General features: G+C 35.1%; 1 protein-coding gene across 9 annotated transcripts in view; it reads right to left on the bottom strand.

The window, feature by feature from the left end:
* The window catches only part of LOC150075069 (paired amphipathic helix protein Sin3a-like), a 718,000-nt gene that overhangs the window by 99,818 nt on the left and 597,587 nt on the right, over positions 1 to 20,595 (bottom strand). For all 9 annotated transcript variants that reach the window (XM_090389145.1, XM_090389146.1, XM_090389142.1 and 6 more), the window contains one exon: positions 13,537 to 13,720. In XM_090389145.1, coding sequence (XP_090245271.1) covers positions 13,537 to 13,720 — 184 coding nt within the window. The remainder of the gene's footprint in view (positions 1 to 13,536; positions 13,721 to 20,595) is intronic.

Here is a 20,595-nt window from a genome sequence, read left to right as displayed (position 1 = left end):
ACAAAACCCAAAATGTATAGGATAAGGTACTAGGCTACTAACACTTAAGTTGCTAAGTACTTTCCATCGCATTGCGATACCTGTATCCACCCCAAATATTTTGGAGTTAATCTCCTTCTATCATCTGCTTATATTCGCTTGTAAGCAGAGAAGGACCCCACAACATCACAAGATGTGATCGGGGCAAAATTAAATGCATTAATGACATTGGGAGCTAGAGGAAGTCCTTCAACGGCCGTATCCTCTAAAACTTGGGAAATTTTGCATATACGAAAAGCATACCAAACCTCGTGAGGTACAGAAATGATGAAGGAAACAACACTGACACAACAATGGAAACAAAATGGTACAGAGGAATTTTATTCAAAAATGGCAACATAGCACTGGCTGCCATGATACAGATGCATCACTGAGAAAGGTGAATATAGCAACAGTTGCTAGATTAGTTTTATCCAGAACCTTTGATGCAAGGAGATATGATTTAGATGGTTCATCTGAATCAAGCTTTCTAACAATAAAATTAGCTTTATATCTGCCTTCACAATCCGTGGTTTCATCAACTGAATCCCACACACAGCTGCTTCCAATATCTTCGTGAGTATTGTTTAGATACTGCAAGTAATAAGTAAATAAATAAATAAATTAATTAAAATATAGCCTACAGAGCAATTCAGTCTTTTGGATTTTATTAAATAATAAATTATTTAATAAACTCAATGAGAGCATACCGATTTATAGCAGTCCTCAAGGTAATTTTTCCATAATGTTGATTTGTGAGTGTATTTTTCCAAGAAGCTTTTGAAGACCGGATTGTTCACTTTGTTCCAAGGAATGTTTGCGGCAACCATTGCTTGGCATAAATCGGCAAAGAATGGATCTGGTGTTTTTTGGTTTTCTGCAGAAGCAATTGCTGTGTAGAACGCACCCCTGAAATTCTCCTTCTCCTTATGTTTGCTTCATGCAAAGCAGTAATGTTATGCTGTTGTAATTGGGATACTTTCGCGCACGGAACCTTAAAAATGTATTTATATATTTATTTAAGATTATTTATAAAAATTATTATTATTTTCGGATTTATATGAAAAAACTAAATATGCATGAGCATTAAATTTGGAATGTCCATATATCGAAGCATCCAAAAAAAAAAAAAAAAAAAACTCCACTAATATTCTATATAATATTGGTGTAGATACATCATAGATAACCATTACCAGGTAATTAATTAATTTACTTAAATAAACTAAATGCAACAAGGCATAATATTTAAGAGTTTTAATATTTAAGATTCTATATAATATTGGTGTAGATACATCATAGATAACTCTTAAAGAACAACTACGATAGTAGTGAGAAAGGCATCATTTCGTCTGTATCTCATATTGTGCTCTTCCTTCACAACGAGTTGCCCATGTATTGCACTACCTCGAATAAGTAACGCTTCACTTGCAATACCAGTACCTGCCCACCCACCGATGAAAAGACAACTAGCTTTGAAACGGTGCCGTCTAGGTGGTGGTACTCACTGAGAATAAGTAACAATAGTCTTTTCTATTAGTGAAGCTTCACTTGTTCGAGGTATTGCTATACGTTGGGAACTCGCTGTGAAGGAAGAGCATTATATATGAGATACAGACGAAATGATGCATTTCACCCTAATATAGTAGTTGTTCATTAAGAGTAACTTTGGGATTTAGCCGCTCGTGCCCGACAATGCTGGAATGTGAAATGATTAAATGTAAATTCCCACGGTTTTTTAGAAATATATTTTAAATCAATTTGATAAATAATTCGTCGATTATCGTAAGACGAAATATGAAAGTTTTATGTCAACAAGTATAAAATATGCTATTAAATATGATATTTCATATATTTTTTGAAATTATGACCTATGTGTAAAATATGATGAAATATGAAATTACAAACACGCTTCTTTAGGATCCTCAGACCATGTAACATGGACACACTAAGTTTCATGCCTTTATGTAAACGAAAAATGAATATGATCATACATAAAAATCCGAACCCTAATAATAAGTTTGATATTGTTAATTTCAATTTTAGCAGAAGATTTGATGCTGTTGAGGGCCAGCTTAAGGGATGAGCCAAAGAGGCAACGGCTCAGGGCACTGAAATCTATAGGGGTAACAAAAATCAAAAGAGGAACAGGAGGAAGGAAAAAAAAAAAAAAAAACTTCACCATCAACCAACAAGTGAAAACTTTAAAAAATAGGAATTCTATATAAAAAACACTGTGTACCTTGTACGCACAAAAGATATTTCATTTTATGTGAAAACATCATTGGCTTGGATGAAGTTAAAGGGGTTTAGCGTGAAAAGAATCTGAACACTAACATTTTAAAGCATTTATTTTTTTCGACAGTTTCATGAATATGAGGTTGCAATACATGGTCAATAAGTAATTTACTTACTATGGGTTTGTGATAGCTAAAATATAATACATACACTTGGATTGTAGAGAGTTTTTGAAACACAGCATCAATTATAGTCCCATGATTAGTAGTTGATACAGATCTAAAAGTATTTAACATTAGTCCAAATTTATTTTATAAGAAATCAGTCAAAGGTTTGGATTGCGTACAGGAACTCTGCGACTTATGTAAGAGTTGCGTTCTGCGGAATGCTACTTAAGTTGAAATTTCCCCCATGCTTGTGCAGCACTCGCAACTGTGCTCGCTGAATTGATTGAATCAAAAAAAGAAATGTTCAACGAAAACGTGAATAGAATTATTTATTGTATTCATTCAATTTTTTATCTCATGCGCAGAAAAAATTACAAAAGCGTGCAATTTTAAAAAATTTCAAAATTATAAAATGAGAAAAAGAGAGACAGGCATAACGTCAGTAAATTTTACCTTTCAAGCATTGTTGCCAGAATCGAAGTCTTCAGCTGATAAGTATGCCACTGTGGAGGTTGAGGGCTGTGGAGATTTAGAAGGAGTTAGCTGCTCAACCCTACGAAAGAACATATTAATGGATGACTGGATGGTGGCTTTTTTCTTTTCATCGTAGATATCTTTGTAGCAAGCGTATCATTCACCCCTCTGCTCACTTTTAAGAATTGTTTGCTGTCAGGATCCATCTTCTCAAACCTCACCATTGCCAATGCAATTTCACCAAATGCCATTGACATCTCTCTGGTGATGAAGCATCTCAGCTCTTCATTTGGTTCATCTTGAGCTTCGTCAGCATTTTCTTTTTTCACTACCACTGCCTGAAAGTCAATAAGTTCTTCGTTAGATAACTCCTTCACATCTTTGGCATCTACCTCTAACTGCAGTAACTCTGCAACCTTTACCATATTATCTGTAACCTCTTCATATGATTCGATTTTTTTAAATCCTTTGAAGCCTTTTATTTGCCGTGGGCTTCTTTTCTTCCATGTGCTATTTAAACAACTTTTAATAATTTCTGCCCAGGTCTTATTAATGTTTAAGATGGCATGTTAAATACTGTAAGATTTCCAAGTCTCTTAAAGTAAAATTTTTCTCATCGTCTACTGCAGACAATGCTTGAGCAAATGTTGTGCGTAAATAGTATGCTTTTAAATTCGAAATAACACCCTGATTCATTGGTTGGATGAGCGAAGTCGTGTTTGGTGGTAGAAATATGACTCTCATGTTCGAATTGAAATCATCTGGATGCGTAGGTTGTCCAGGAGCATTCTCTAATAGAAGCAAAATCTTGAAAGAAATGTCGTTGTCTTTACAATAATTTTCAACCTCGGGAATGAAGCAGCATTCAAAACAATATCTCTCTTTGAGGATTGATTTAAATGCTGCTTCATTCCCGAGGATTTCCAGAATGGTACACAAGTAGTGGTTTTAATCTGTAACCTCCCGCTGCATTAGCCCTAAGAAAAAGCATGGCCCTATCTTTTGACCCCTTGAAACCTGGCATTGTATTTTCCTCTTTGGCAATGTATGCTCGATCTCGTATTTTTTTCCAATACAGAGCAGTCTTGTCAACGTTAAAAATTTGCTCCATTGAATAGTCACCTTCAATAATTTTTTCCAACATATCACAAAATTTCTCAGCAGCTGCAGAATCGGCACTGGTGACTTCACCACATACTTGAACATTGTGGAAACCAGCACGATGCTTGAACCTATTAAACCACTTGTTGCTTGCCTCGAACTTTGGTTGGGGTTCGCCGTACTTATCCTTAATATCTTTATAAGTACTCGTTGCTTTTGCTTGAATGGTCATTAGACTCAGGGGCACTCGCTGCTGAATCTGATTTTCCATCCATATTATCAACAGCTGTTCCATCATCTAGCACTTGAATGCTGTTTTGTGATCACTGTTGTTCTTAAGTGTGTTGATCCTTTTACATGTTCTTTTATATGCACACCGTCCCTTAAAATAGTATTCACTGTTGAAGCAGCAAGACCTAATTCCCTTGCAATAGATGATAAACTTTGTCCTGCTTTGTACTTCTTAATCATCTTCATTTCTAAATCAATTTTGTTTCGTTTCCTGGCACTACCACCACTCGCACTTTCCGTTGGTCCCTTTACCTTCATCATTGTAATACGTAAATAGGAATGAAGAAAAGTTCTGAAAATTTGTTTTTTATATGATTGAAGATTTCATTGAAGGGGAACACATTTCATGATAATAATGTAAAAACCCACACAACCGAGTTATCGATATTATCGCAAATGCAATAAGATCAAGTTTACTACCTGTTTATAATAGATTGCACTAACAAAAAAAGCCCAATAAACCGGAAAGTCCAAACTGTTTTTTGGTCGTAACCTCCAGAAATGTGCTTTAGAAAAATATCACAAAGGCATTCAAAATTGATTCTTATAACGGGAACATATGATAATGATGAAAGTATAATGCAATTTAATTATAAATGACCTTTTAGAGAGATAAATAGCTTAGTAATATAGCAAAATTTTCAACTTCGAAGGACTTGGAACGAATTACACACAAAAAAAAAAAAAAAAAAACCCAACAACAAACACAATGTGTTATTGGGTTCACATTGCGATACCTCCATTTATTCCTATGGGATGCAAAATATGCTTCCATGATTTTTCAAAGTTTGCACTGGCCGGCAAAAACTTACGTGAAGTTGAATTTCCGTAAGTGGAGTATTATGTAAGTTGGCGAGTTCTTGTATCTGAAAAATTAATGTTGAAATCTCCAACCTAAGTATCATTGTATTCGGTCGCATTTCTTGTGAGAAAATTGTTGTAGCAATGCAGCTCCTTCAATTGTGTAAGGAAGTAAAACGAAATGGATGAATTCAATGATGTGTTCGATCTTTCGGTTAGGTGAAATGTAAATGACTATAGACAAATCATTTGACCATCAAAAGAAGAAGGCATTCAGCTGCACAAATGTCTCCAACAGGTCTAACACTGATGGATTTGTCAACAGTTTGTTGATAAATCACTTCCATATGAGAAGTAACAACATGAGTATGATTTTCTCTCTTATGATAAACTGCTACACCACCAGCTTGTTGATCTTCTTGTTTGAATTGAACGACACAATCGAAGTTAAGTATGCTTACTTCCTCTTTGTTATTAAGCCAAGTTTCAGAAAGTAGAAGTAAATTGGATTGTTGTGTAACTGCATGAAAATTGTCACTGCGAGCACGTCAACTTCGACAATTTAACATTAGAATGGAAAGATCTTGTCGTTTACCGATGAACTAGTATAAAGTATCTTGCATGGTAAATAGAGGATTACTCGACAACCTGGTCATTTCAGCTTGAAGTGCAAGAGTGGATATAATGTTTCTCAGTCCATGATAAAATTTTTTTTCTCCATTTGTAGCAGTAATGTAAAGATCACTGATATCAGTAACTCGAGATAATGCAACATACACTACGGAATCAAAAGTACCCCCCTGAGATTTATGGATGGTAACAGCACAAGCTGGTATTAGTAGAAAATGAATTTTTGTTTAGCCGAGATCATTCTGTTGTTATTCAACGAAACACTCGTACTTCTTCTTGTGATCGGTACGGCTTCTAAATCGACTTCCCAAGCAATAGCAAACCGACGAACCTTCACTCCAGCAAGTCGACCCACAGCAGATGATCCTGGAAATTTCAACCAAAGACATTTAATACAATTAGCCTCTTCGTCTTATTCAATACATGCCAATCTTTAGCCAGACAACCGACATGTCAATATCAGTGGTTATCAAGTGTGGTTTGCCAATAAGTAAAGGAAGTTCATAAGGTAATCCACCAGTGTCTAATACTGCCATTTTATTAAGTTTTTGTCGCACATGAGCCTCACATTCTGCATCTCTGCACTCAACAAATATGCCTTCATGACATAATGGTATCCAAAGACGAATTTAACACAGAATTGTCATAATTGTCCAAAAATTATATATTTTTCAAATCTAAACGAACACCATCAGAACACAAATTGCCTGTTTCTTCTTTGCCCACAAATCTCAACTCGATAAGTTCTTGTTCATCGTCAGTTAACCGAATACCATTTCCAATTTTAGTCAACACTCTTGAGAATTTTGAATTTGACTGTCTCATCACTTCATTGAGTTTGTAATATTGTAACCCATGCCAAAGACTGGAGCCTGTGGTGCATTTGCTTAATCTGTTGATAAATAGGAGTTGCTTGTATGCGGGGCCGTTGTCGCAAATCACCAATCGAAAAAATGTCTATTCCACAGAAATTATGATCTACACGGTCTGTAATTTGTCATACAATTTATCTCAGAACATCTATCTGAGATAAAAGTTCAGCTCCCATCATACTAACTTTGTCGATAATTAAAACACGTACATATTTGAAAAGAGTACAATATTGTTGAGCAACTTTATAAGACAGCTAAATTCTTTGATAAAGAAATTTTAATGCGGTGTGTACTGTGGTACCATTAATAGCTACAGCAGCTTTTCCAGTAGAAGCACAAGTTATATAAGCATTACAGAAATTATTGGTGCTAGTAAAACGATTGTAAACTTGCATCAATAATCGATTCACAAACGTCCTGACACGGCCAGTAAGGAATATTTGGATAGGCTGAAGATTAGGTGGAAGTAAAGTATAAATAACATGCAATAAAATTCCTTCCCGTTTTAAATTAACTTTTCACATTAAATCACAAAACTGATCGTTTGGCATTAAATTTTCTCGTTTCTTTGCTATTGCAACAATCGGATTTAAAGTTGCTAGTCGAAGAAGGCTATTCATTTCACTGTCTGGGTGTTCGTAGAAATCTTTAAATGGATCAGCGTCTTCACAAATCAACGTTACAAAGTTTTGAATATCACTGATGACAGCTGCATCAGTGTCCATGTCAGTATGGTATATTTCATGACAGATCACCATAGTTTTGTAAATATCTAAATCAGATTCATAATTTTATGACATTCTAAAATAACTTGTTCGTGCTCATCATACAAAGCGAGAAATTTCATTTCAGAAAGTATTTCCTCTTCTTTACTTAAAAAAGGTAAATGAAGAGTAACCATCTCTCTTTTATATTCATTCAAGTCGTAGTTGGCCATCTGGTGAGTAGGGGCTTGGCACACCTAGGGTCCTGAGCTGGATATCATCATTCTTCTCTTTCTTGGTGATTCCTTTCAACTTCTGGCTCTTGTTCTCTCTCTCTCTCTCTCAGGTAATTCAGAATTATTATTATTTTTTTGGCTGGTGCAGTATAAGTCTCAGGCTTCCTTGCACCTTATGGCTAATAATAAGAATAATAATATATATATCATAGTTTCAATATTGAAATATTTTTGGATATGGACAAAGTCGATATTCATGTCACAAGGCATAAGTATAATTGACAACGACGTCAGCTAAAGTAACATTTTCTAGTTTTGGAGGTCTTTTTCTCATATTTATCAAAGCAATTTTCTTTCCCAATGTCGGTAGAATCGTCACCCATGTTTTCCTGTTCCATTTCTTTGTTCGATTTTCTATTATGCTGTCGCTCGATAGGCCGCAATGTAGATATACACTGAGTGATCACTGAATTATGACCACCCCTATGAAAACATCATATTGATGATGGTATATCAAGCTTAATGTTCAAGTTTGCAGATGATACAAAAGTTGGTAGGGTTGTTAAGGACACTACCAATGCTATGCTGCTGCAACAGGATCTGGAAAGGTTGAGCAGATGGGCTGAGAGGTGGCGAATGAAGTTTAACATTGACAAATGTAAAGTACTACATAGGGGAAACAGTAACTCCAGAGCAACGTATCAACTCTGTGGTACTACACTGACAGTGGTAGAGAATGAAAAGGACCTGGGGATAATCGTGCAGGCAGATATGAAGTTCTCTGAGCAGTGCAGATGGGCTGCAAGAGTAGCTCATGGTGTCTTGTCAATGATATACAGGAATTTTTCTAGCAGGGATAAGGAGGTGATCATTCCCTTGTATAAGGCAATGGTCAGGCCACACCTTGAGTACTGTATACAGGTCTGGAGACCTCATTTTAAGAAGGATGTACAGCTGTTTGAACGAGTACAGAGAAGGGCAACAAGATTAGTGAATGGAACAAAAGATTGCTCTTACGAAGAAAGACACTGTAATTTTGCAAATTACAGTGTCTGGAGACTAGGCACCTGTGAGGTGATCTGATTGAGGTGTAAAAAGACTTGAATGGTTTGGGCATGCTCAGTGCTGATGGGATTCTTCCTCTTGCTCAGAATAATCACCTGAGAGGGCATAAATTCAGATTGAGGAAAGACAGATGTGCAGAAATTTGCCTTTAGCCAGCGGGTGGTTGGTTGGTGGAACAGACTTCCATCCCTTGTCGTGGAAGTTGATAGCCTAAATAAGTTTAAGGCTCAGCTGGACAGGTATTTCGAACGAACAGAGGGGCGAAATGGAAGTGTTTTTTTTTTGGCTGATGCTGCATAAGCTTGCTTTCTTGCATCATATGCCTCTACTAATGCTAATGCTAACTTTGCTTGCAGGGACAGGGAGGTGATTATCCTGTTACACAAGGCAATGGTCAGGCCACACCTAGAGTACTGTGCGTAGAGGTCTGGAGGTCTCATTTTGGGAAGGATGTAGAGTTGCTAGAATGAGTACAAAGAAGGGCAACAAGATTGGTGCGATGTACAAAGGGGTGCCCTTACCAAGAAAGGCTTAATTTCTGGAAATTGCAGTGCCTGGAAAGTAGGCACCCGTGAGGTGATCTGATTGAGGCATTTGAATGGCTTGAGTAAGCTGAATGCTGATGAGACTCTTTCTCTTGCTCAGATTAAGAGCCTGAGGGGGGCACAGGTTCAAATTGAGGAAAGACAGTTGTAAAATAGATGTGCAGAAATTTGACATTAGTCAGCGGGTAGTTGATTGGTGGACCAGACTTCCATCATTTGTTGTGGAAGTTTATAACCTAAATAAATTTAAGGCTGAGCTGGACAGGCATTTGGAACAAATGGAGGGATGAAATGGGAGGATTTTTTTTTTTTTTTTTTTTTTGGCTGATGCTGCATAAGCTTGCTTTCTTGCATTGTATGCCAATGCTAATGCTAATACTATGTAATAGCTATAAATTTTAAGATAGTTCAGTTATACTAAGGAGGTTAAGCAAATTTCAAGTTTCCTTGTGAACTTGTTAGTTTCCCAACTATGGACCAATATACATTAATGTGTACTTCTTTCATAATAATGGCTGGTAATTTCTCAAACTGAAACTAATATAATTGATGCTGTAAAACATCATTTGCTTCATCTTCAGTGGCACCAAGAAATACTCTAAACTTGTCCACCACAAAAAAATTTCAAATCTGAAAATAACATTTGCCAAATGATGAAATCTGTGCTACCTTGGCATTTTGATTGGCAAAAGAGCATCCATATGAGGAAAGACTTCATATGGATGCCCTTATTCACTTGTGGGTTGCAGAGCTTGGAAACAAGGCACCTTAGAGGTGACTTGATTGAAGTGTTTAAGGCTCTGAGAGGCATAAGTAAAATGAATGAGGATGAAATTTTTAGGTATAAATGATTCTAGAACTAGGGTCATAAATTAAAGTTATGGGGGAGGGTTAAGACTGGATTGCAGGAAGTTTTATTTTAGCCAGTGAGTTATATATTACTGGAATAAGTTACCTACATGGGTGGTAGAGTCAGACAGTTTGGGGAATAGTTATCCAAGGAAGGAGGGAATGCATGGATCGTCAATTTCCTTTTATTTTATTAATTATTCTTTTTATTTTTTTAATTTTCTTTTTATTATTTTATTCTTTCTTTCTTTTCCTTTTTTTTTTTTTTTTTTCGTTTGTGCAGAATAAGCTATATTCTTCCTTGAACCATGTATCCATTGCTAATACTAATACTAATGTATCTCGTAGAACCACCTTCTAATGCTGGCATTCCGAACAAGCTCCTTTTGATTTGAGAATTATATATATTACAAAAGGTAATCACAATGAGTTATGGAATCTGGATTCACTTTGATTACTGCCATTTGCAGTAATCAAAAGTTACATTTTTCGGAAACCATCTCTTCTTTCCCAAATTGTGTAATTTCACTAACGATACCTGCTGTTTTTGTTCTTCCACAACCATATTTTTTTGCTAATGTACTATTAGAAAACATATTTCTGAACAATGCACTAGCAGAACTAAAGAACTAAATCTGATTCATCCCCTTCCTTCTAGAGTTTACTTACTTTGCTACCTCCTTTAATAACTGGATGGATCCCATCCACCCCAGGTGTCTTCCTTATGTTTAACTTCAACAATTTCTCCTCCACTTTGCACTCAGTTATTACAAAATCACTTTGCTTCCTGTTAGAGTTTAATAAACTTCTGGATTCCCTTCTTTCAATAACTCCTCATGTGTGAATGTAACTACAAAGTACTCATTCAGTTTATCAGCTACCCGAGCAGGGTCATCAATAGTCAAACCAACTATGTTAAATGGACCAATCTGATTCATCCCTTTCCTTCTAGAGTTTACATAAGTAAAGAACTCTTTGCTATTTTTCTTTGCATCCTTTGCCAAAGATTTCTCATAATGTGCCATCACTTGCCTAACCTCCTTTGTGACTTGATTACAGACTAGCTTATATCTACCACAGGCTTCTGTCGCCTGATAATTTATATGCATCCCATTCATTTTTCTTCTCTGCCACATGTCTCATTAGTTCATCTGACGTCCATTTAGGCCCAAACCTTGAACAGTATTTCTTAATGGGCATGAAAAGCCTAGTAGCTTCCACGATTAATTCCTTTAGTGCTTTCCATTTCGAATTTGCTGTTGGTAACATTATTAGTTGGTTCCACCGTAATCAACTTTACCAAAGCAAAAACCCTTCCCTTTACCCCTGATGGTAGTGACTTCTTTAAGTAAATCCCACACTTCAGTACACTATCACTGCCACCCAGTGGTTCCTTTATCTGCAAATTTTTAATGCACGAATAATCACTGCTGATAACCATGATTACTCTCATATTACTCTCTCTGGTTGCCTCTCGAACATGCTGCTGCAGAAAACAATCATCCAATAAATCCACAAAAGTCTTGCTAGTGTGCGAATGACCAACCCACAAGTTCCAGTCAATATCTGGGAAGTTAAAAATCCTCCATTATTAAACAATCTGATTTACTGGCCCACTATTTCTGATTTACTGGCCCACCTATGTGACTTGATTACCAAGTAGTTTATATCTACAACAGGTAGTATAGTGAAAAGATTAATTCCTTTAATGGTTCCCATTTAGAATTTGCTGTTGGTAACATCACCGGTTGATCCCACTGTATAAAATTTAAAAACTGCCTGACACCGCTGTAGTCACCTTTACCAAAGCAAAAACCCTTCCCTTTGCCACTGAATATTTACTTAATATCTAAATCCCACATCAGTGCACTGTGATCACTGCCACACAGTGGTTCCTTTATGCATCTGGAGACTAGGCACCTGCAAGGTGATCTGATTGAGGTGTATAATGCCTTGATTGGTTTGAAGAGGCTCAGTGCTGATGGGATTTTTCTGCTCTCAGATTACAAAGTAAGGGGACATTGATTCAAATTGAGGAAAGACAGGTATAGAACAGATGTGTAGAAATTTGCCTTTAGCCAGCGGATAGTTGATTGCTGGAACAGACTTCCATCTGTTGTTGTGAAAACTGATAATTGAAAGGGCGTTTTTTTTTTTTTTTTGGCTGATGCTCTAAAAGCTTTCTTTCTTACATCATATGTCTCTACTAATGCTAATCATCTAGTTACATAAAAATCATCTGATTACACTGCATTTCCTGTCCATTGTAATTAAAAATCACATCAGTGTAGGGTACACAAAGCAAACATGTCACACTTTCCAAGTGTTTTTCAATACATAGGAAATCTACATCTGATTCCAGTTATAATTACATTTGCTGAAATTTTACATTGTATTTCCTTGGGATTTTACTGAAAGATATAATTAGCTTTGCACCAAACAAACTAGTGAGATTAAATGTTTGCACATTACACAGAGCAACTCAGACTAGCACACCTGATGGTCAATTTTTAAATGAAAATAAGCAGAAATTTGTGGAATGTTTTAAAAATTATGTTTTTAACATATTTACTATTTTTCAGCAAAAATAAACTAACAGAGGAAAACTTTTTATAAAAAGACAGAGAAAGTATCAAATGAAGTCAAAAAGGCATACTCTCTGTCATAAATCCAGAGAGCTGACAGCAGGAAAAGCCAAGAAGCTTTTTTTTGGAATTGCACACTTCCATTGCAATCTTTTTTTTCACATACATACATCTTTTTTCTTTCTTTTTTTTTTGTGGGTTTTTTGAGAATTGCTTTGCTAGCCAGCAGTAAGGATAATATTCAAGTTTTCATATTTTAGCATAGCCTGTAATTTTTTTTTTTTTGCAGTTTTGGACCTGTATTTCATTCTGTAGAATTAAAGTTTAAATTGCAAATGAATGAACGAGCTGCATCAGGTGTCAAGTATGACTCTGAATATTTTAATGAAATAGAAAATTATTTATCAGAACAAAAGGAACTCAATGAAACTAGACAAATTCAAAGTTAGTGACTAATTTGCAAAGGAGCTTTTTTTTAAAGAAGCCCTGATAGTGTACTCAAAACTGAGTTTGAAATGTCATCTCAACTTTAAGACAAGATTTTCAGAAATAATTACAGTACCTACTGCAATCAGGCAATAGACATTAAGTGTAAAAAACTGCTCAGTATCCTATAAATTTCACACACAATTTATAATTTTGATCCATTGATCTTGAATATCTCATGTTTTTTTTTATTTATATAAGAAAAAAATAAATAAATGGGTTCGTTTTTTGATTTAGACTTATAAACGAATCTAAACTTGTGCCACCGAAAATAATTCTTCATAAAATTAGAGCTGTTTGAATTTCACAAAGAACAGAAACAACCATTTTTCAATAAAGCTTTTCAGTTTAAACCAATCAAAATACACCTAATGTTGTGAATATTCATTGCACAGATTTAAATATATTACATAAATGTTTTGGATTATATAGTGTTCTCTGTCTTAATTAGAATATATACATTGAAAGTAACATTACTTTTTGGTTTTAGCCTCAAAGCAACTGCAGTTGATTCCTTTCTTTCCTTTCTGTCCTTCATTTCTTCTTCTATTAAAATTGAAGCTTGATGAAACATCTTAGCTAGTCTTTCGCAGAGGATTTGGTGAAGACGAAAGAACAAGTACCAGTTGTTATTGAGGAAAAACATAGAATAAGAATCATCCTATGGGGTAAAAAATTAGAGGTGAACTCCATAAAGGAAGAGAAGTATATACATGTTATACATGTTTTTATAAAAATAATATTAATCATAAAATTATGCCATATCCAATCTGTTCTTATACAAAAGAAAAATAAAAAATAAATAATAAATGAAATAAGATAAATAATTGAATATCCTTAATTATTCCCACCAGTGGTGGTGCTGAAGTGTGAGGTTACTTTCAGATATGATGATTGTGTATTAATAATAATAATAAATTTTCTGTTTTTACTCTGTGATGACCAAACGGTCAGAGGAGTTTGCATGATAGATTAAATACAAGAAACAGCACCATATTCAGCAGTCACGGGCTTGAACCCCGGTCACTCAAGGCACATGTACTTATATACCCGCGTAGCCACTAGGCTACGGCGGCCCATTATTAACTGTTCGGTTGAGATTAAAATGAGTTTTTTTTTTTACCTTCCTAACTATAAACAAATTTTTACTTGGAGTGGTCTTTTAGGTTACTTTTATGTATTTCCAAGAGTAATTGTGCATGCAAACTTGCCAGGAGCCACACCACTGTTTTTGGAATTTTTCCCCCCTCTGAACACACATGGCATTTGACATGTACCAATGCTAGAAAGTTTCAAACTGTCTAGTTCAAGGGCTCTTGCTTTTAAATTGACTATAGATATTAACAGAATTCCCTCAAAAGTTCTATAAATATTTAGTCTTATAAGAGTTGTTTATGAAATGTTATTTACTGTTTTCCCATCATGCATCATAAAAAAAAAATCATATTCACTTGTTAGATACATGAGTAATATTCAAATTACGGATGTTATTTCTATCCACTGTGCATTTTATGGCATGCCAAATCTGAAACAAAATTGAAAATGGAAGTGACTAATAGTATGCATATACAGTGCAACTTTGACAGACTGCAACTGATTACGCTGCATTTTCAGATATAATGAGAGTGATCATGTCACCCCAAGAAAGGATCAAAGTGAAAAAAAAAAAAAAAAAAAAAAAAAAGAGAAGAAAAAAGACGTGCAGTTTATGGCAAAACAATGGTTTCCAAAATGTGGCCCACTGAGCATTGTTTCTCGTCTGCAACATATTCCCTCAATTAAATTTTTATAAACAATGGTAGTTATTCAAGAGCAATTAATAAAGATGATCATTTTCTCCCTTGTTTCATCTTAGAAAGATGCAATAAAAAAAATACATGGGTCAAATTCTGAACAATGCAACTGGCAAAATTAAGTACTTCACTCTGAGAGGTGGAACCAGCTAAATTTCTTAATGATTTTATCATAACTGAGAGCAAAGTGGAAGAGAAATTGAAGCAAAAAAGATAATGCACCTGGGACTAATGAGAAGAAATTCTGTAACAGAAGTCAAACTTCCAGACCCATAAGCTTGACTTCTGTTCCAGGGAAAACAACGGAATAAGTGGTTAAAGAATTAATGCAGGACAATCGTGACATGAATGCAGTTATATGGAAATCACAAAACAGAAAACTGTAAAGGGGAGATCTTGTCTAACCAATCTGATCAGTAAGAAAGGGAATGCAAAAAATAACTCTGACATCATACACTAATAATTTTAAAAAAGCCATATGCAATAGTACTGTTTCTAGGCTAAAGCTTTTTAATGCATAAATTATGATCAACAAACTCAACAATTCTGACATGAGAGGGATCTCACAGCCTATCCATTTGTGAAAACAAATCAGACTTACTCAGATATTCCTTATTTCTCCAAGGGCGTATCTCACTTTGAACTATCCCATTTATTCTTTTCATCAATGAATTTCTCCAACTTCTTCCATCCATCCCATAGCTGTGTAGGCTAAGGATACAGTGCAGCAACTTATTGTGATCATGGGTAATGTCAGCATTACCCATGAATCTATATGAATACACAGAAAAAACTTTTATAATCAGCACTTCATTTCTGTTATTAATTTTTTGCCTTTTTGAAGTTTACACATTGCAGTAGAAGTGATTACATAACACCCCAAACTAATCTTGAATTCCAAAATGTTGCATGGCTATTTACTAATTTTACTTTGCAGTCTGTATGGTTGTTGGTGTCATTACTCTGTGAAAAGACTGTATCTGTATTCCTACCATTCTGACTGTGTTACACACATCATTAACCATTTTCTAATTTTTTATTTTAATATTTTCTTTATTTGTATTAATTTAAGTAAAGACTTAAAGTCCCGTTATTCTTCAACAATTTTTTTTAGCAATAGCTTATGTTTCTACACTACTCACCTCCGAAATCCATATTGTTTAAGTGGAGCAAATAGGATCAAGAATTGTGATTACGAAATTGTAGTTAAAATAAAGTTTAAGAATAGCCCTAAGGAAAGGAGAAGTACACCACTCTTTTCTCAGGTTGTCATATATGAATAAAACGTGATAAAATTTAAAAAGTGAACCAAACGAAGTGCTTTTAAGCAAGACTTTTGGCGCCTCCGTAGCCAGGAGCAGCAGTGCGTAGCACAAATTCAATGGATGTGGAAAGGTCAGGGAATGACCACTGCTTATCCCCTGCTTATCCCTTAGTTGCTAATGCTCCTAAAAACCAAATAACAAACAAACAAAACAGCGGGACTTTTGAAAACATCATCATTAGTCAGTTATGTTGGGAAGAGAAGTGTGAATTTTTATTAGCATTAGCAAAGGCATATGAAGCAAGAAAGCAAGCATATAGAGCATCAGGCAAAAAAAAAAAAAAAAAAAAAACCCCTTCTCATTTCACCCATCCACTCACTACAAATGTTTATCTAGTTCTGCCTTGAATCTGTTTAAGCTATCAACTTCTACAACAACAGATGGAAATTTGTTCCAGCAATCAACCACCTGCTGGCTCAAAGCAAACTTCCGCACATCTATTCTGCAACTGTCTTTCCTCAATTTGAATTTCTGTCCTCTCAGGTGATTATTTAGAGCAAGAGGAAGAATCCCATCAGCACACTGAGCAAACTCAAACCATTCAAGACCTTATGCACCTCAATCAGATCACCTCACAGGTGCCTAGTCTCCAGACACTGTAATTTCCAAAACTTAAGCCTTTCTTCGTAAGAGCAACCCTTTGTTTCATTCACCAATCTTGTTTCTCTTCTCTGTATTCGTTCCAGCAGCTCTACATCCTTCTTAAAACGAGGCTTCCAGACCTGTATACCGTGCTCAAGTTGTGGCCTGACCATTGCCTTATACAAGGGGATAATCACCTCCTTATCCCTGCTAGAAAAATTGCTGTATATCATTGACAAGACACCATGAGCTACTCTTGCTGACCATCTGCACTGCTCAGAAAACTTCAAATCTCACTGCACAATTACCCCCAGACCTTTTTCATACTCTACCACTGTCAGTGTAGTAGCACACAGTTGATACGCTACTCAGGTGTTACTGCTTCCCATATGCAGTCTTTACATTTGTCAATGTTAAACTTCAGTTGCCACCTCTCAAGCCCATTTGCTCACCTTTTCTAGATCCTTTTTCAGTATCGTACTGTCATTAACAACCCTGCCAACCTTCGTATTGAGAGAGAGAGAGATTTCATTTTTCAGTCGAGCCACTGGACAGGAATCATAAAAATTGAGAGACACAAAAACCTGTAAGAAACGCTCTTTTAAATACAGTGAAACCTCTTTAAAGCAGAGGGGGTCAGAAGAAAGTGCCCCCTATAGGGAGGTGTCTGCTTTGCAAAGGTCAGTGTAGTGGGTTTCAATAATTCAGAAAAATGAAATTCATTGTTACTAGTTCTACTCGGTTTTTTTTTTTTTTTTACTTTTGATTTTCATTGTACATATGTGTTTCAATTAATCAACATTTAATAAATAATAACTTTTAGTAAACACACAATTAACTTTTAGTAAAAATGAATATAGCCTTGTTTAGAGCATTTCACTTTGGAAATTTCATATTCATTATGGATAATTAGATCACATTATTTAGCAATGGCATTAGTTGAGGCTTATGCTGCAAGAAAGCAAACTTATACAGCATCAGTCCACCTCCCCAATAAAACCCTTTCCATTTCATCCATCCAGTCACTCAAAATGCTTGTTAATTTCAGCCTTAAATTTATTTCTATCTTCTTTATAGAAATAAATAAATTTATTTCTATCTTTTTTAAATCTATCAACTTCCACAAAAACAGATGGAAGTTTGTTCCAGCAAACAACTACCTGCCGGTCAAAGGCAAAATTCCACACATCTCTTCTAATTTGAATCCATGTTGCCTCAAGTTTGTAATCTGAGAAAACAGAAGAATCCCATTACCAGTGAGCCTGCTTAAACCATTCAAGGCCTTATACACCTCACTCGCAGGGACTTACTCTACACCCACTACAATTTTCAGAACTTAAGTCTTTCTTGGTAAAAGCACCCCTTTGTTCCTCTCACCAACCTTTCCGCAATTCTTTGTACTCACTCGAGCAACTCTACATCCTTACAGTTTGTCTACATCAGAGGTGGCCAACTTAATTTGTGATGCGATCTACTTTTTTTCTTCAAAATGTGCCACGATCTATCATCTCATGAATTTCATTGCACATGGTTAAAAAAGTTAATCAACACATATTGAAAAATGTTGTTTATAAATTTTAAAATTAAACACAATTCAGAGGTCTTATTTTAAATTCATACGTATTTAAATTTTTAATTTATGTGAAGTTTGTGTCTTGTCATCTGCCAAGCTTTCAAAATCGGGGATATACTGTGAAGGCCAACCATAAATAATTTTCTGTATGCAAGTCCGTAAGAGTAGAGCGATTCTTCGTCTTTGTTTGTTTCAAACACGAAAAGACCTATTTACATAGATATGTGGAACAAAACAGCAATTTAAAAGTTCACCGCATTTTTTTACATTTGGGTACTTTTCTAGGCAAACATATTTCCAAACGTCTTTTTCTGATGACCTTATAGCAAGATATCGTTTCGCAATGTAATAATTTCATTTTGAAGTAATATTTTCTGCATGTGAAAAATTTCAGCAATTTTTTCTTCAATTTGTTTCGTATCTAAGTCGACATTAAATGGATAAGAAATATATTGAACAATGTCTTAAAACAATTGAACAATTGTTTTAAAATCACTGAATCTGGTTTCAAAATCATCCACAACTTTCTCAATTTCGGAAACATATTTCTGTCTATTAAATTCAAAAACAGGATATTTTTGCAAATGATCTTGCATATTTGAAAAATGATTGAATTTTTTTTCTTTGAGTTCCTTAGCCATTTCAAAAAATTGATATTTATATGCAGAAATACTACCAATCATGTTACCCACAGTTTTATTTTTTCCTTGTAATTCCAAATTCAGATCACTTAATTTACTGGTAAAATCTGCCAAAAAAGCCAGATCACACTACCACGTATCTTGTAGCTGCTGTTAATCATTCCCATTTTGATCAATAATTTTTTTAATTTCGTTCAGCAAATTTCAAAATCTGTGTGTAATATCAGATCTGGTTAATTTTCATGGAGTTGCATTTTGAAAAGTCTGATGGAATTTGCAATTTTGAAAACTATGTCCAAACACTTTTAGTATTTAATCTTTTGCTGGCTAACACTTGTTGGTGGATGATACAGTGGTAACTCAAAAAATCTGGGAATCCATCATCTTTTTGGCACAATACGATGAATCCGTTAAGATGCCCTGTCACTGCTTTAGCTCCATCTGTTATTATTGATATGGGTTTAAATAGTGGTAATTTAATTTTTTCAATGCGTTAAATATATCAAGGCCTCTATAGTTCTTTCTTTTAACGAAACCATACCCAGCAGCAGTTCTTCTCTAGTGGTAGAATCGTTGAAAACCATACGAATAAAAAACAGCAATTGAGCAGTATCACTGACGTCTGTAGATTCAACCAGTTGTAAAGAAAAGGTCACACAATTAGCAATATGAGCACACAATTGTTATCTCACATTTTTGCTAATTTTTTCAATGCATCACATCACAGTATTTCGAGATAATTGCAGATCTTAAAGAGCACTTCTAATTTCATTTTTGTTCTTAAAATTTTCAAAAAGAGAGTCTGTTATTTCTAAAAAATGTGTCTTTGACAAATTGACCATCAGAAAATGGTTTGCATTTTATTGCAAGATGACAACTCATGTTAAATGATGCTAGTTACTGCTTTAGATTGTAAATTAGGTGTCATGAAGAAATTTTGTTGCGCGAATAATCTGGATTAAAGTTCTTTTAATTTATTTTTTTCTAAGATCACTATTAGGTGGAAAATCTGATTGGTATTTACCATGGAGTGCATTGAAGTGCCTTTATAAATTTCCTTTTTTGGGTATAGCTATGGATGCATTGCAAATCAAAAAACAATATTTTTCTTTTATCGTTACAAAAAAGTATTCTAGTTCCCACTTTTGATGAAAATGATACATTTTACTCTTTTTCATAGTATTCATTTTAAATCAAACGGTATTAAATTAACGTATAAGTACTGCCCAGTTATTTATATTAAGCTAAATAAGAATTCGACACATACACTATGCTCTCCATAACGTAACTGCGTGAATTTTCACTAAACAAGCCTAGTGGCTGCACGGCAACAAGAGTAGTCACGTGGTTCAACAGATAAAGGAAATATTTAAAATTCGTTGTGATCGACCAAAATTAAAGCCGCGATCGACTTGTTGGCCACAACTGGTCTAGATGATCCTGCATCGCTTCCTGAGCCAGTGCCTCCATTTAATTCCCTGGAACAGAAATTAAACTAGCAGGTCTGTAATTATTCAAGTCACCCTTTTGATCTCCCTTTGTGAATTGGGGATACATTTGCACTTCTCCAGTCCATGGGGACCTGCCCTGAATCTAACGAAGCTTTCATAATTATGGCTAAG

Source organism: Mastigoproctus giganteus, chromosome 14 (genome assembly GCF_048544385.1).
Source record: "Mastigoproctus giganteus isolate SK-2022 chromosome 14, ASM4854438v1, whole genome shotgun sequence".
Lineage (NCBI taxonomy): Eukaryota > Metazoa > Arthropoda > Arachnida > Uropygi > Thelyphonidae > Mastigoproctus > Mastigoproctus giganteus.
The sequence above is the reverse complement of the archived record's forward strand: the minus strand, read 5'-3'. Positions and strand labels throughout refer to the sequence as shown.